Source organism: Bombyx mori, chromosome 11 (genome assembly GCF_030269925.1).
Source record: "Bombyx mori chromosome 11, ASM3026992v2".
Taxonomy (NCBI): domain Eukaryota; kingdom Metazoa; phylum Arthropoda; class Insecta; order Lepidoptera; family Bombycidae; genus Bombyx; species Bombyx mori.
In genome coordinates, this window is record NC_085117.1 from 3,307,166 (window position 1) to 3,323,536 (window position 16,371).

The 16,371-nt window shown below is 41.4% G+C and overlaps 2 protein-coding genes across 2 annotated transcripts in view; one reads left to right on the top strand and one right to left on the bottom strand.

The window, feature by feature from the left end:
• The window catches only part of LOC101743341 (oxysterol-binding protein-related protein 8), a 74,962-nt gene extending 58,662 nt beyond the window's left edge, over nt 1-16,300 (top strand). The window contains exon 22 of the mRNA XM_062670994.1: nt 15,516-16,300. The gene's annotated coding sequence lies outside the window, so the exon portion shown is untranslated. The remainder of the gene's footprint in view (nt 1-15,515) is intronic.
• LOC101743620 (oocyte zinc finger protein XlCOF6) lies at nt 6-16,340 on the bottom strand. Its single transcript, XM_004922207.5, has 14 exons — nt 16,119-16,340; nt 15,636-15,758; nt 11,006-11,158; nt 9,893-10,039; nt 8,735-8,863; nt 8,359-8,447; nt 7,620-7,742; nt 6,291-6,404; nt 5,125-5,269; nt 3,551-3,609; nt 2,959-3,072; nt 2,214-2,310; nt 1,134-1,256; nt 6-79 (listed from the first exon to the last, which is right to left on the bottom strand). Exons 1-14 carry the CDS (start codon nt 16,338-16,340, stop codon nt 26-28), a joined length of 1,692 nt encoding a protein of 563 aa, XP_004922264.2. The 3' UTR covers nt 6-25.
• Nucleotides 16,341-16,371: the final 31 nt, after the last annotated feature.

The window sequence follows — 16,371 nt, forward strand, 5'->3', positions numbered from 1 at the left end:
AACCATTTTTACGTATACAATCTCTTTATTGTTCCGTCTGTACCATTTGTGTGTCGTGTTCGTTTGGTATATCTTTTTTCTGAAAAATAAAATTGTTTTTGTTTTATTTTTTTAAAGCACATCAATTAAAAACAAATCGCATTCGCTCACTCATATTTTAGTGGCACTTCGATTGATATTGTCCAAGACAGTCGTCAACTTGGAGATGATTAGGTTTATTAACGGAAACCTAAATAAAATTTAGGCAGAGAAGAGGCCCTTTAAGTAGGCAAAGGCTACTGAGGCGCGTTGACCTCACAAAGCGAACGTCGTCTTGAGACGTGAGGTCGAAGATTTCGCTTTAGTGCCTTTAGTACATTTAGTGCTTTAGTTCTGTTTAGAACGGATGTATGCTTTTCGGCAGAAATAAACAAGTCAACAGTAACAACTCGTCCGGGCTTCACATACCAGAATTTCATGAGATGTCAGGTATCTTTGTTTTCTTTCTAGAAGTAGCTTTAGTTCAGTCTTCGACTCGCGAATACCGAAGGAAGCAAGTAAATATAAATATACCACTTTATACCAAAATGGGGTGATTTATTTTGTTTCCTATGCCGAAGTTCCGCGTCGGTCCATTTCGCAATCGGCTCGAAGATTAATTTATTTAAATATTTACTTGAGAACCAAAAACTAACATTACTTTTCGGTTTTTTTGTTTGGTTGACATCATATTCTTTAGCGTGTCCTCTCGTCATGCTGCACAGGGACGCCTAGATGGGTGGTGGTATTTACTCTGTACATGTCTATGGGCTCGGGTAACCATTTTACACCAGGAGAACTGTGACCTTGTCCATCCATCTAAGCAATAATAATAAAGAAACTGGTATGAGTCGCCTGTCTGACATCAACCCTCTCTAAGTTATATCTCCAGTAGTATATCCATTTTTTTGGACTTTAGTCGGTTTTTTGTCTCCAAGTTACTTATACAGCATCCGTTTCTCTGCCCAGCATTTTCAAATTATCAAATATTTATCTTTTAGCATTTGTAAATCAAAAATTGCGTGTAAGCTTCAGCTAAAATTCATCTATCGAGAATAATGTATGGACGGTCGACATGTGAAAATACGCTGGTTAGAGATATCTAAGTTTCGGACCTTGTGTTTGGCTGCGGCGTGCGCTTTCAACGTAGCTTTCTGAGCAAAAGCTGCCCCGCATTCGCACGCGTGAGGCCTCGCTCCCGTGTGCGTGCGCAAGTGGAGCTTCAAGACGCTTTTGCGCTGCAAAGAAACATCAAACTGTCTTATTTTGAAGATGAGTTTTTATTCAATGCCAACTCCAAGGTCGTACACGTATTCTGAGCATATTAGAAGGTTCGAAGCGTGTGGCAGCCCTTGATCTTCAACCAGGACTTTTTAGGGTCTGAAAGTGAGCAGTCCGGCTCACTTGACGTAGGCAATGCACAATCACACAATCTACAATACCGTGCTCCATTTTGAACATACAACAAACTTCAGACTTCGATTCGGTTAACCAAAATTATCGACAATAACTAATACACTGACTTTAACGATACAAAATGAGTACATCACTAATGTAGTCGTCAAACACAATTATATTTGCATTATTAATGACAGCCCAAAAACTTGGATCTTGATTGAAGATATAAAAGAGACCATACACGAGAAGCAATAATCATCAAATAAAAAAAGATAGAAAGTTTTGAGGTTAGTTAAACACATAAAATAAAAATTCAGTCGAAACGAAAACCTTCTCCTATTTTCGAAGTTGGTTAAAAAAATACGTGAACGCTTTAACGGACGAGCCCATAGACATCACAGCGTCGATATTGCGACCGACCTTGAGACACGAGTTCTAAGTCTCAGTTCTACAGTACGACGATCGCCCCACTCTCCAAACAGGAAGCAATCACTGCTTCGCGGCAGAAATAGCCAGGGTGGCGGTACCTACCTGTGAGGGCTCACAATACCCCCCAAATATATCTTCTTTTCATCCACTTTATCGCACTAGGTGGGGTCGGCACAGCTAATTTCCCTTCCATTATTCCATTCCCTTCTATCAGCCGTCATCTCAACACTCACTCCTCTCACCCCAAATATATAATGTATAAAAATAATTTTACATTATTTTCAAACATCAACCACACCGCTTTTGATTCCTCAAACAAAACCACGCTGATATTTCGTCTAAAGCACGTCATACTCAATCAAGCTTACCGAAAAGCTCTTCTCGCATATATCACAGGTGACGGACTTTTCGCGTTGCGTATGCGTCCTCCACACGTGGGCCCTCAACGCTTCACGGCTACTGTACCTGAAATTACATAAAAGCGTGTGCTGTCCGTGGACCCCTTCGGATAATTCACTCACTCGCAGCTAAATCGTTAATGAAGACACATTCACATGTAATTTCCATTGTCCATCTATGAGTAAGAAACGCGGAGAAACCATAACGCTTTTTCGTTACGTGACGATTCCTATCAACTCGTATTGTTAAGGAATTCCCTTTTAAAATCAATAAGCAATAATGAAAGTGCATTCTGTTATGATTCTATCATCAGTAGCCAAAGCCACTACCTCCGTCCACATTTCCAAAGAAACTGATCTCCACTTAAAGATCCTTTACCATTTAACTGGCTCCTATAGCAATTGGGACACACAGACAACACTGAACTCCTAGATTTGATGACCCACCCACATCCTCCATGCATACTAGATTACATCGGCGGCTTATCGATTGAGATCTCATCTGTGCCCAATTGTTTTTGGTTTGGTCATGTGTTTTTGAACAGAAAATATCACGTACGACCATTGTTACAATTATAAATACCATAATTTGGCACACACACCAGTGGCGTAGTCGCGATTGGACCCTGATCGAAGAGTTATTGGTTCGCCGTTCATATGCCCTATACAGTTGGTCTGGACCCTTTGATCCAGCTTCGGAGGGATCGTCACTCACCTCCGGTGGCACAGGTCGCAAGCGTGGAGCTTGGCGGCTCCGTGCTGGGCGCTGAGGTGTACCGCCAGCGCAGACGGAGAAACGAACCTCGCATCGCAATTCGGACACTGGTACCTGGATGTTTTTATTGTGTCCTGTATACATCAAACTAAAAGTCGTCGCGGCCTAAAGGATAAGACGTCCGGTGCATTCGTATTTAGCGATGCACCGGTGTTCGAATCCCGCAGGCGGGTACCGATTTTTCTAATGAAATACGTACTTGACAAACGTTCACGATTGACTTTAACGGTGAATGAATAAAACATCGTGTAATAAAAATTACTGGTGATAGGACGTCTTGTGAGTCCGCACGGGTAGGTACCACCGCCCCTGCCTATTTCTGCCGTGAAGCAGTAATGTGTTTCGGTTTGAAGGGCGAAGCAGCCGTTGTAACTATACTGAGACCTTAGAACTTATATCTAAAGGTGGGTGGCGCATTTACGTTGTAGATGTCTATAGGCTCCAGTAACCACATAACACCAGGTGGGCTGTGAGCTCGTTCACCTATCTAAGCAATAAAAAAAAGCTCTTGTTATAGCATCCTGAAAATTACCTGTATGAGGAAAAGTCTCTGTGCTTTTTCGCTTTCTTGAAATGCAGCCTTAGGGTCTCCTGTAAAGTTCACACGAACGCTTTTAGCGACATCTATATATACAGGGTGTAGAAAAATCGCTCAGATTAATATTAATACAACAAAAAAAACCTGTCATCTTTTTTTATGGGATTTTATGACCTGGTAGCTAAGACCTTTAGGTCAAATCTTATTTTAATTTTAATAATACGTAGCTTTTTTATATGAAAATGATATTATGAGATGATATGAAGTTAAATATTATGAAAGATGGCATGAAGTGAAATGAAAATGAAATGAAATGAGATGAGATGATATGGGATGAAGTATAATTTCAGTAAAATGGTGGTCATTTACTGAGACTTTTACAGTGGACTTTTTGGAAGATCCCGAGAAGTTACGTTTAGTAGCTTTGTTTCATTTTCCCACATTTGTGCACTTTCTCAGATACTAAACAGTTAATAAACCACCGTTATTACACATTTAAACCTGAAGAAACACTAATGAGACAAAATAAAACAAATCACACAACTTCACCCCTCGCGTTCCCGCCAAAAAGTCCAAAACTGTCATCTAATCTTAAATTACAATTACCCAGTTTAAAACTGTAATATTTCTTAGCGAATGCTGGTACCACAAAGTATACACGGGTCAAAGGCTATTTATCCGATTTAAGCCATATTTCGCTTAATACGCGACATTAACCTTTGTAATTAATGGTCCATTTTATTTGCTATCAGTTCATCAACAGTTCGATGTTTTTAATTAAGAAACTAATCGAAGCGAAGCCATCTGGTGGCCGACGCCCGTAAGCATTTTTGTTGAATGCTTGAGTTGCTTTACTGTAACTAATTTGTGTATTATCTTGGGTTATCGTTGTACACTTGAAATGTAATAAATGGAATTCATTGTAAAACTTAGTCTTAATTACTGTCACTATGTAAGGCAATGATAACGATGAAGAGTATGGCGTCAGCGACGTTGACGTCATCATTTTAAAAACACCATGGAACCAGCTTCACTCGGTCATATATGTATGTTGGTTTTGAAGTTATACTTCTTTGGGCGTTATGAAAAATTGATGAGAGTGAAATTTTATGATACGCGCGCACCGTGACACAAAATTAACAGAATGAAGTTGCCCACTAAATCGCTCATTACGACGTAACTTGGCGAGTCTGAAGCCGCAGGTGAACTTTTGCGCATGTACACTCGTAAAAAAAAATGAATTAGCATTCATTTTTTAGTAGTATAAATGACAAAATTATTATTTAATATAATTCATACTAAATATTATTAAATTATTAACGTTAAATATTTATTATTAATTAATTAATAATTAAAAAAATATTTTTATTAAAAATAAAGTATAGCTACTTACGCGCGTACATAAGTACACGCACCCTTTTTATTGGCAAACGAGCATACGACCCATCTGATGGTGAATTATCACCATCGCTCATGCCCATCGGCAATACCAATCACACTCAGGCCGCTATATTGTAACTTAGAACATACCCAAACTATAAGAGTCGAACTAGAGCTAACATACTCACGGGCGATTTGAATTTGACGTCGCACTCGACGCAATAATAGTCGTCTCTCTCGTGAACGGCCTGGACGTGCTTGTGCAAGAGAGACGGGTATATGAAGGCCTTCTCGCACTCGCTGCATTGGTACCTACGAGACTTGTCGTGGCGGCTGAAAACATATCGATGATCAAAAGGCTAATTCGGTTTTAGCGACATTTCGGTCAACACGCGACATTTATCATTGTAATTAAAGGTCCGTTTTATTTGGTATCAGCATCAACAGTTCGATGTTTTTAATTGAACTTCAATTAAGTTTACTCCATTCAAAAATAGCACAGGAATATTTTTTTTGTTATGATATTTAGTTCCAAATGCTTAAACTTCAAATGCTTGTGTAAAGTAACAAAAATGTCATTGAAATCATATATTTTCACTCTTCGATTTATAATCAATATTTAACTCGCGTGACGTCATATGTGGGCGCGCCTTGTTTTAATGGATTATATTGGTACGCACTGAAACTATATTAAAAAAAAATCACACCGAAATACGTTACGATTAAGGTAGTTTTTTCGCTAACACAATTCAATTGTTTCGCTTTACTTCAGACGACGGTTCTAGAACATTTCCAATAGTACCAATCGTTTCGTTTCCGCCCTTTAAAAACAGATGGCGTTACAGGTACCGTCAAAAGTTTATATACTCTGTACTTTACAGTTACCGCCCGCTGGGGGCAGGTATCCGTGGCCAAAGTCAACATAGAATGCACAAATGTAGGAAAATGAAACAAAGCCGCTAAGCTTAGCTACTCGAGATCCTCTAGAAGTCCACTGAAAAAGTCTCAGTAAATGACCACAATTTTACTGATATTATATTTAACTCCACATAATTTCATGTCGATTTCATTTCAAACCAATTGATTAATGTTTCAAATTCATCGACTTCATTTTATTTCACTCCATATTACCATTTTTCATTAAAAAATATATATAAAATATTAGGCTGTTTGGTATGATACCCTTACCTTTCCAGTTGGAAAAATAGAACTACTACTACTCAACATAGAATACGTCACTCTCCTTAGTTACAGAGGCACCCGGTGACGTCACCGTCGCGTCATAATAATATGACGTCACACGTTAAATAAACCGTCGCCTAATAAATAAGCGTTATATACGCTGAGCGCTTACACGGCGTGCACTCGGAGCGAATCGATTGTCTTGAATAGCTTCCCGCATTGGTGGCAGGCGTGCCTCTCGGACGGTAAGTGGGTCTTGACGTGACGCTGCATCACCGTTCTCTTACTGAAAACGCATTACCACCTATAAACAAGTGTACAGGGTGATTGAAATTAACAAAAAATCATATATTAATTTTTTTTTTCATGAAGAAATCTAGTAGTGTTTTTTGTAGATATCATTACTGTAATTTATGTTGGTTCGCAGGTTCGTGGAATGCACTAACAGAGGTTTTTTGTGAGAAAATTTTTTATTATCTATAGTGGCGTCGGATGACAAAAACTTTAGTGGTTAGGAAGCGCGCGGCGTTCGTTGCTTTGCTCACAGCACTGACTTCGTTCGCCTCAGGTCATCGGTCCGAGGCCCCCTCACCTCTCGTTGAACCCCGCGCACTCCCTCTTACAAATCTTGTTAATTTAAAACTAAGCTAAAAATTTGCTAACTTCTTTTAACAAAACAAATTCATCATACAAACAAACATACACCAAATATACTAATCACAGCTCCAAATTTATATTTAACGCATCGCTAACAATTACGTAAGAGCGACCTTGAGCCATGAGGTCTAAATCTCAGATCAACAGTACAACGACTACTTCGTCCTTCAAACCGAAAAGCATTACGGCTTTACGGCAGAAATAAACAGGGCGATGGTACCTACCCGCGCGGACTTATAAGACGTCCTACCACCAGTAAAAGTTTTCACCAGTTTTTTAGCTGACAATTTTTATAGGGTGTAAAGGATTAGGTAACCCGGAGGCCTTTCCAGCTTCACCAGGACAGGTGGGTGAACAAAGGCTCAGCCAGGAGGGGTAGGATTAGCTAACAACTGTCCAAGCACCTCCGAAGGAGACCTAATAACTCAAGAGCAGCTGCTTCCGCTGAGAAGATCCGGCGAGAAACTCAATGGGCTGATGCTTAGGTTAGGTTGCACTATTACCGGGATCCCTAAGCCTGCTCCTAGCGTTAGAGCTGAAGGCGTCTAATGCAAAGGCTTATTGGATCTGATGGATCCGTCAGGACGTCAGCTGGTGGCTTACTGGTGGTAGGATCTCTTGTGAGTCCGTACGGGTAGATACCAAGGCGTTTAGATTTGAAGGGTGGGTCAGCCGTTGTAACTATACTGAGACCTTAGAACTCAGATCTCAAGGTGTGTGGCGCATTTACGTTGTAGATGTCTATGGGCTCTAGTAACCACTTAACACCAGGTGGGCTGTGAGCTCATCCACACATCTAAGCAATAAAATAAAAAAAAGCTGACAATAGATCTGCCCAACTGACTTGGTGGTGTATCTGCAGGTGTGGCAGGTGTAGCCTGGCGCGGCGTCTGTATGCGCCGTTGAGTGGTGCTCGAGTAGGTGTTGCCGTGACGAACGGACGTACCCGCAAACTTTGCATTTGTACCTGAAACAAACACCAAACACTTTATTTACATACTACTCGCATTCAGCTAAATTTATTCTAATCACTGGTGGTAGGGCGTCTTGTGAGTCCGCGCGGCTAGGTACCACCACCTTGGTTCTGCTGTGAAGCAGTAACGCGTTTCGGTTTGAAGGGCGGGGCAGCCGTTGAACTATACTAAAACCTTAGAACTCATGCCTCAAGGTGAGTGGCAGCATTTGCGTTGTGGATGTATATGGGCTCCCGTAACCTCTTAGCACCAGGTGGGCTGTGAGCAAATCCACCCATCAAAAGCGATTTAAAAAATTATGACGTCACTATATACGAAAGCATCGGGTGTTAAAAAAACAAAAAGATATCTTATCGATTACGACTAAGAGTTCGAAGTAGCTGAACTAACCCATAGACACAACCCACTGAGTTTCTCGTAGGATCTTCTCAGTGGGTCGCGTTTCCGATCCGGTGGTAGGTTCTGCGAAGCACTACTCTTGCTACTACTGCCTGAGGTTGAGCCCGTGAAATCACCTACCAGTCCGTGATTAGCTGGAATAAACCCTAGTCTACCAGGGATAAGATAGGTTTTTCTAGAAGCATCTGGAAATTCTTACAACACACGAACCTGGTTGTATGAGATTTGATATGTCCTCTAAGGGACACAGCGCTGGGACAGTACTGCTGACACATGTCACATTGGAACGCGCCATACTCCTGGAAGAAATCATCACGGGCCGTTTAAATTAGTGCGGTCAATGGTGTCCAGGGACAGCTTTGAAATCTCAAGAGCTTTTTTTCAGACCTGAGGAGCGGAAAGTCCTGCGAAGAACCCAGGAGACACTCTTTGTTATCATTTTTCATAAAAATAAGAATATAAATTAAAATAAGACATGACTTAAAGGTCTTAGTTACCAGGTCATAAAATCCCTTAATTTTTTTTATTTAAAAACACCATGGAACCAGTCTCTCACCGTCATACCGCATATCAAATCCAAACTCACCGGCGTGTGCCTCTCGATGTGACCATTCAGAACATCCTCGAAGTTGAACCACTTAACGCATTTCACGCACTTGTAAGGCGCCCTCAGATACTCCTCGCATTCCGATTTCGCTTTCAACTCGGCGAGCACCTTAAACAATACGGGACCTCTCAAGCCTTGCTCTGTTTGACGGTTTTAAGCCAGACCAGAGTTGCCAATTTAATTTATTGCCCAAGCGAGAACGTACATCACTAGTACTTTCATATATATATATATGTATTACAAAAACAAGTAATCCTTCCGCTGATATATATATTACAAAAACAAGTAATCCTTCCGAACGAGCTTGGTATAGCGACAGCTGAGAAACTATATTTACCTACGTCATATCATAGAAAAAAAGAAAGACTTTTATGTCGCTACTAGTAACGCCATCTATCGTCAAACAGAAACGGGCGTTAAAACAAATTACTATCCTGCGTGTGCGAGTTTTTTAACGTTCTGGATAGCGTAAAAGTTTACCGTTTACCTACGTTTGCCGCTAAGAGCGCCGTTCCAACTGCATACAAATTTGAGTTAACTTTTACACTATCGAGAACGTTAAAAAACTCGCACTAAGCACGCTGAATGTTCGAGAAATATTACTACGGGACGAGTAACGCCATCTGTTGTCGGGTGACGACTCTACTCAACTGTGTGCTGAAGAGAGTTGGATGGCGATCGGCAAAAAAGATCTCTGGTTGTAAAAAGAAGATAAAAGGACCATTTTCAATACTTCCCATTCAACATATTCTCCCAGAGGTACAAGAGATTACTAGTTACCTCTCAAGCTCATGTTCCAAGTTATGTTGGCTTCTGGTAGACACTTAACACCAAATGAGCGTTCCCATTACGCTTTCAGTATTAATGACTAAAGGACAGTGTTTTGTATTTATTTCTTAGATGGATGGACGAGTTCATAACCAACCTGGTAATAAATGGTTACTGAAGCCCATAGACATTCGAGACACGAGTCCCAAGTCTCAATTTTTACAGTACAACGACTGCTCCACCCATAAAACTAGAACATATTACTGCTACACAGCAGTAACAGTTAGGCTGGTGGTACCTACCCGTGCGAGAACCCCAGATGACCCCAAAAACTGTGCTAAATGTGGTGAGAAAAAAAAACCGGAATACCTCATCCTTGGTCAATTTGATGACAACGTATTCAGAGGTTTCCTTGACCATGCGGGAGCTGAAACGTTTTTCCTTATCGTTTTTTCTAACATGATCACTGTTCACTTCGATTTCGTTTTTTATTTCCTCTTTAATACCATGCGGTTCCTGGTGACATGGTCAAAAGGACAAATCAGCTGCTGGTCCAATGGTACATGACCCATATAAATATTATTAGTATATGTATATACATATTATTAGCAATGGCCACCCCCTGAGCTGGTTCCAGGACTTAGGTGGACAACTAATTGAATATAATGATTTTATTTATATATTTTGTCACCATACAGATTTTATGTAACTACATACCTTCAATATTTAATTAATTTAATATAATAATATACAAACTTTGTATAATGGCAAACGCTTGGGAACGAACGCATCTAAATTTGACTATGTGACCCCATCCTGGCGCCAAAGCTGGATCCGCCCTTGATTATTAGTATATGTATATACATATACATATTAGTTATGTAACAACCATAAATTTGTTAGATATTAACGAAGCAAATTAAAAGCTATTTTACTAGTGGTAGGACGTCTTGTGAGTCCGCGCGGGTAGGTGCCACCACCCTGCCTATTTCTGCCGTGAAGCAGCGATGCGTTTCGGTTTGAATGGCGGGGCAGCCGTTGTAACTATACTGAGATCTTAGAACTTATATCTCAAGGTGGGTGGCGCATTTATGTTGTAGACGTCTATGGGCTCCAATAACCACTTAACACCAGGTGGGCTGTGAGCTCGTCCAACCATCTAAGCAATAAAAAAAAACCCTACCCGTGCGGATTCACAAGAGGTCCTACCATCAGTAATTACGCAAATTATAATTTTGCGGGTTTGATTTTTATTACACGTTATGTTATTCCTTCACCGTGGAAGTCAATCGTGAACATTAAGTACGTATTTCATTAGAAAAATTCCTGCGGGATTCGAACACCGTTGCATCGCTACATACGAATGCACCGGACGTCTTATCCTTTAGGTCACGACGATTTAAAATCTAGTAACATTTATGAATTATTACTGGTATCAATAGTCGTAAGCTCCTTGTTAATAAAAAGCGTAATGGCACTTACTAACTCAATCTCTGGTTCGTCACTCTTCATCATCAATAATGGCAAGTCGTCTTCATCACGGAATATATCATAATTATCATCTTCTGTGTCATCTGAACCTAGTTCATGGTGCTCTATCGGTTTGGTGGCTAAATAAGGAAAATTTATTCGTTCCTGAAATAGATACTTATTTTATTTTATTTGATGTAACTAATGAAAGTGAAATTCGATTATGTGCAGCGTGCTTAGTGCGAGTTTTTTAACGTTCTCGATAGCGTAAAAGTTAACTCATATTTGTATGGAATGAGATCGTTTGCATACGTTTGCCGCTAGGGGCGCTGTTCCAACTGTATTGGCTTAACTTTTACGCTACCACTTCGATAAAACGGCACGACATGAGAATCCTCACATCGTGGCCGCCGGAAACTATATAGCCGATCCTGCGGACCAAATGGTAAACGATTGACGTCGCCCAAAACACGTCATTTCGGATCCTCCCGATCCACTAACGATGTATTTAAGTACCCCAAGCACCGATTATTGTTCTCATCGAACCCGTCGCTTGCGACAAAGGGCTCGGCGAGTAAACTAGCCCACAGACACAGCCCACTGAGTTTCGCGCCGGATCTTCTCAGTGGGTCGCGTTTCCGATCCGGTGGTAGATTCTGCGAAGCACGGCTCTTGCTAGGGTTCGTATTAGCAACATCGTCAGGTTTGAGCCCCGTGAGCTCACCTACTATTTAAGGTTACGCTGACATGGTCTCACTAGACCATCAGATTAGGTACGAAAAGAAAATTACGCTATCGAAAACGTTAAGAAACTCGCACTAAGCATACAGGTACAAATAGTTTGTCATTGCCTGTAAACTACTGAACGGCACTACTGGAAAGGTTTGTAGTGTTATTATATTCTGTGGCAGAAGTCAGGTGCAAAAGTTCGGTCTTAGTATATTACTGTTATGCTCTGAGATTCGGGATAAATAAAAATTCTACCGAAGTATAAATTAACATTGTATTAACACTTGAAACACTTTAAAATTCTCAATTCACTTCTTCCGCTTCGCTTCAGGTGATTCGTTCGCTGTTTCGCTTCGAGTAGTTTCGATTACTGACTGACTGCGTGCCATCTCTGCAACGCTTTTATAGTCGATACGACATCCCTAGAATCGTCGAGAACATTCCTCACAAGTCGAGTACCTTCGATGTGTGCTTCCGTTATCTGACAATAGATGGCGTTGCGCTTCTCGAGCGTTATAGATGTTACTAGATCCTTCGATATTCGTTCGGTTATTCTGCGATAGACGGCGTTACTCGTACAGGCGTAACATTACCCACACTATCCCACTACGCACTACACTATGTGGGATTGTTGCAGCATGCCCTATTATAAGACTTTGTAGAGATATGGTGGCATGAGTTTTACAATCAGCCACCTGCCTTGGCTCTTGTCAACTTTCCTTGACTTATATATATCTAGTACAATATACATTGTAACATGCCATATGGAGCTATTTTCGCTATGTTACTATTTATATAAAATGTTATATTTTTGTGTGTATTTTTTTTTTTTTTTTTTTTTTTATTGCTTAGATGGGTGGACGAGCTCACAGCCCACCTGGTGTTAAGTGGTTACTGGAGCCCATAGACATCTACAACGTAAATGCGCCACCCACCTTGAGATATAAGTTCTAAGGTCTCAGTATAGTTACAACGGCTACCCCACCCTTCAAACCGAAACGCATTACTGCTTCACGGCAGAAATAGGCAGGGCGGTGGTACCTACCCGTGCGGCCTCACAATAGGTCCTACCACCAGTGATTACGCAAATTATAATTTTGCGGGTTTCATTTTATTACACGATGTTATTCCTTCACCGTGGAAGTCAATCGTGAACATTTGTTAAGTACGTATTTCATTCGAAAAATTGGTACCCGCCTGCGGGATTCGAACACCGGTGCATCGCAACAACGAATGCACCGGACGTCTTATCCTTTAGGCCACGACGACTTCAAAATTATTCTTGAATTATTATACGACGACTTATTTCTATGTGTCTTTTTTATTTTATTTTATAATGCATGTGTGTGTGGACGAGCTCAGAACCCACCTGATTTTAAATGGTTACCGGAGCCCACAAACATCTACAACTTAAATTCCGCCACCTACCTTGAGATATGTATAATATAATAATATATGTAGTATAATTATTTTACGTGTCCGGTAGTATATTACTGAGTGCACGGGCACGCGATCCCGCCTTCCCTGAGCTGCTATAGACCACAACCTACTCTTCCGTGGCTACAGTATCCTGTCCTTCCTACTCCTAACTCCCGCTTCTCCTCATCTCTTTAATACCCATCCCTACACGCGGCTCCCTCCCGCTTAACACACAAAGTCTGACTTGGCGAGGAAGGCAACACAACGCAGATATGCAACGTGACTTGGCGGACTCGGCGGGTCAGCAAGGCAAGGTGGATGGCCTAGGGCGACCGTGGAGGGCATATAGTCACCGTCGGCCAGTGGATCGATCAGCAGATCTGCAAAGCATCGCTTTAATGCCTCAACTCCCTCTTGGCCTTGAGCTGGACGAGCCTCTATTGCGTGACGAGGTTGTTGCTGCCATCAGACAGCAAAAAGATAAAAGAGCGGCTGGCGCTGATCTTATACCAGGAGAGCTGATCAAGTACGGCGGAGAGGAGTTGTACACGTTGGTGTGGGAGCTGTTTGTTCGTCGTAGCTTTAAAGTATCGCGCATAACTGCTCTCTATAAGAACAAGGGCGACCGATCTGACTGCAACTCCTACCGCGGTATTTCGCTCCTATCGGCCCCCGGAAAGGTCTTTGCTAGAGTACTCTTAAACCGCCTAAAGGACTTATCTGAAAAGATCCTGCTCGAAACTCAGTTTGGCTTCCGCCCGGACCGAGGCACATGCGAAGCGATCTTCTCTGTGCGTCAACTACAAGAAAAGAGCAGAGAGCAGGGTTGTCAGTTGTACCTCTGTTTTGTTGACTTGGAGAAGGCTTTTGACAGCGTGCCTCGCGAAGCCTTATCGTTGGTATTGCGGAAACTCGGATGCACGGAGAAGTTTGTAGCGCTTCTTAGACTCCTGCATGACGACATGCAATGCTGCGTCGCTGTAGATGGTGAACAGACGGGCTTCTTTCCCGTTACGTGTGGGGTGAAGCAAGGATGCGTCTTAGCGCCTACTCTGTTCGCCTTGTACTTTGCGGTCGTAGTTAGAGAGGTTCTACAAAATGTTTCCCAAGGAGTCCGCATCCGCTTCCGTACGGACGGCAGCCTTTTCAATTTGGCTAGACTTAAGGCTCGCACCAAAGTGTCGTATGCATTGATCACTGAGATCATGTATGCTGATGACTTGTGCTTTTTAGCAGAATCCCCAGCCGGCCTGCAACAGCTGATGTCCGTTTTTCACCTAGCCTGCCGTAAATCGGCCTGAAGATTAGTGTCAATAAGACGGAGGTGATGTCCCTGGACAGTCACGGTCACGAGGCACTAACCATAAAGCTTGGTGAGGATATGTTGAAGCAGGTGGATAAATTTCGCTATCTGGGGAACACTTTAACATCCAAGTGTGACCTTGATGATGAGATCAATAGCAGGGTTGGTGCCGCTGCTGCGGCATTTGGCAAGCTATGTTCCAAGGTCTTCTGCTCGCATGACCTTAAGTTGGCCACTAAAATTTCAGTATACATGGCAATTGTGCTGCCAAACCTCCTATACTGCTCCGATTCGTGGTGTGTGTACCGCCGCCACATTCGCACTCTGGATCGCTTCCAACTTAAATGCCTTCGTGCCATCATGAAAATCAGATGGTCGGATAGAGTGCGAAATACCGAAGTCTTGCGACGCGCCAATGTTGGTGGCATTGAGACCTATTTAATGCGTCGGCAGCTTCGGTGGTGCGGTCATGTATCACGCATGACGGAGGAAAGAGTGGCGAAGCGCATCTTCTTCTCTGAACTACAGGATGGCAAGCGAAAGCATGGCGGACAGCTCCTGCGGTACAAGGACGTCGTGAAACGACACATGAAGAGATGTGATATAGAGCCCTCTCAATGGGAGCGCTTGGCAGCACAGCGGCCAGAATGGCGCAGGATGGTGAACAGCAAAGTACGCGAGTTCGAGGATCAGCGTAAAGCTGACCTTGATTACAAACGCGACCAGTTGAAGGCCCGCCCTTCTGCTGCCATAACCTATAATTATAAGAACGGCGTGCTTACGTGCCCTTAATGCGCAAGGAGTTTTGCCGCGAAGATAAGCTATATAAGCCATCTTCGAGCGCACGAGCGCCAAATCGACGGATAGGAGTCAAAGTGGTCGCCATGGCCGAAATCGGTCAGATGAATCATACTTGTGAAAGTGTAATGTATTTGTTTCTTAAAACTATTATACATATTAGTGTTCAACATAATTCTCTGTGCATGCATTTATTAAAACTCACAACACTTATAAGTTTAAACTCGAAATTGAAACAACAATGTCAGGTTTCACTCCAAACTTATTTTTTAGGACCAAAGGATTACCAATGACCTGATGGCATTACCAGTTTCACCAGGGCAGGTATAACGAAGTGCAATCTGAACTTGACAGCTCGTGTTGGAGAAGGGAGCAACCGAAACATATTCGTACCTTTTTCAAATCTCTCCAGACCATTTCTGAAGCCAAATGGCATTGTCTTATGAATCTCAATAGCTTGTCTATTTTCCATTTGCAATATTTACATAGGTATAACTCATCGTTACTTTGTAATATCTGGAAATAATAGTAAAAGGTAATGTTACATTTAAGGAAATTTATTTGATTTTAGTTTTAATTCGTCATTTTAAGACCTTATAATTATTCACTGTGGGTACATTCATGGTCCGTATTGTTTCAGACCCTGGAGTACAACTAGTTACTTGAAACCTTAGGTATAGATATTTTTTAAATTGAAAACCAGTTGCTCTAATTTCTTACATTAAAAAAGTTATTTGTTCATTGGGTGATTCAAATCGACATTATTTACATATACAGAAAAAACTTTAAATACTTAATAATCTTATGTTTAAATTGTTGTTCTGATCTAATAATGAACAAATCATAAAGATATAATAAAAAAAAATATGTAAATACCTTGACGTTGTTTTGATACCAAATCGTCTCTTCAATTGAAGCTGGTTGTATCATGTCATTGGTTCCCAGGCAAGTCCAACATCTGTACTCGGAATTAATATTGTTAAATGTATCACTTTCATTCATGCTTTTAACGTAATTAAGTAAAATCTGTAAAATAATACATGTATGTGTTAAAGTAACATTTAAGTTTTTATTTTTTGACCTGGTACCCGGTAACATAGACCTTTAGGTCATATCTTATTTGGAAAAT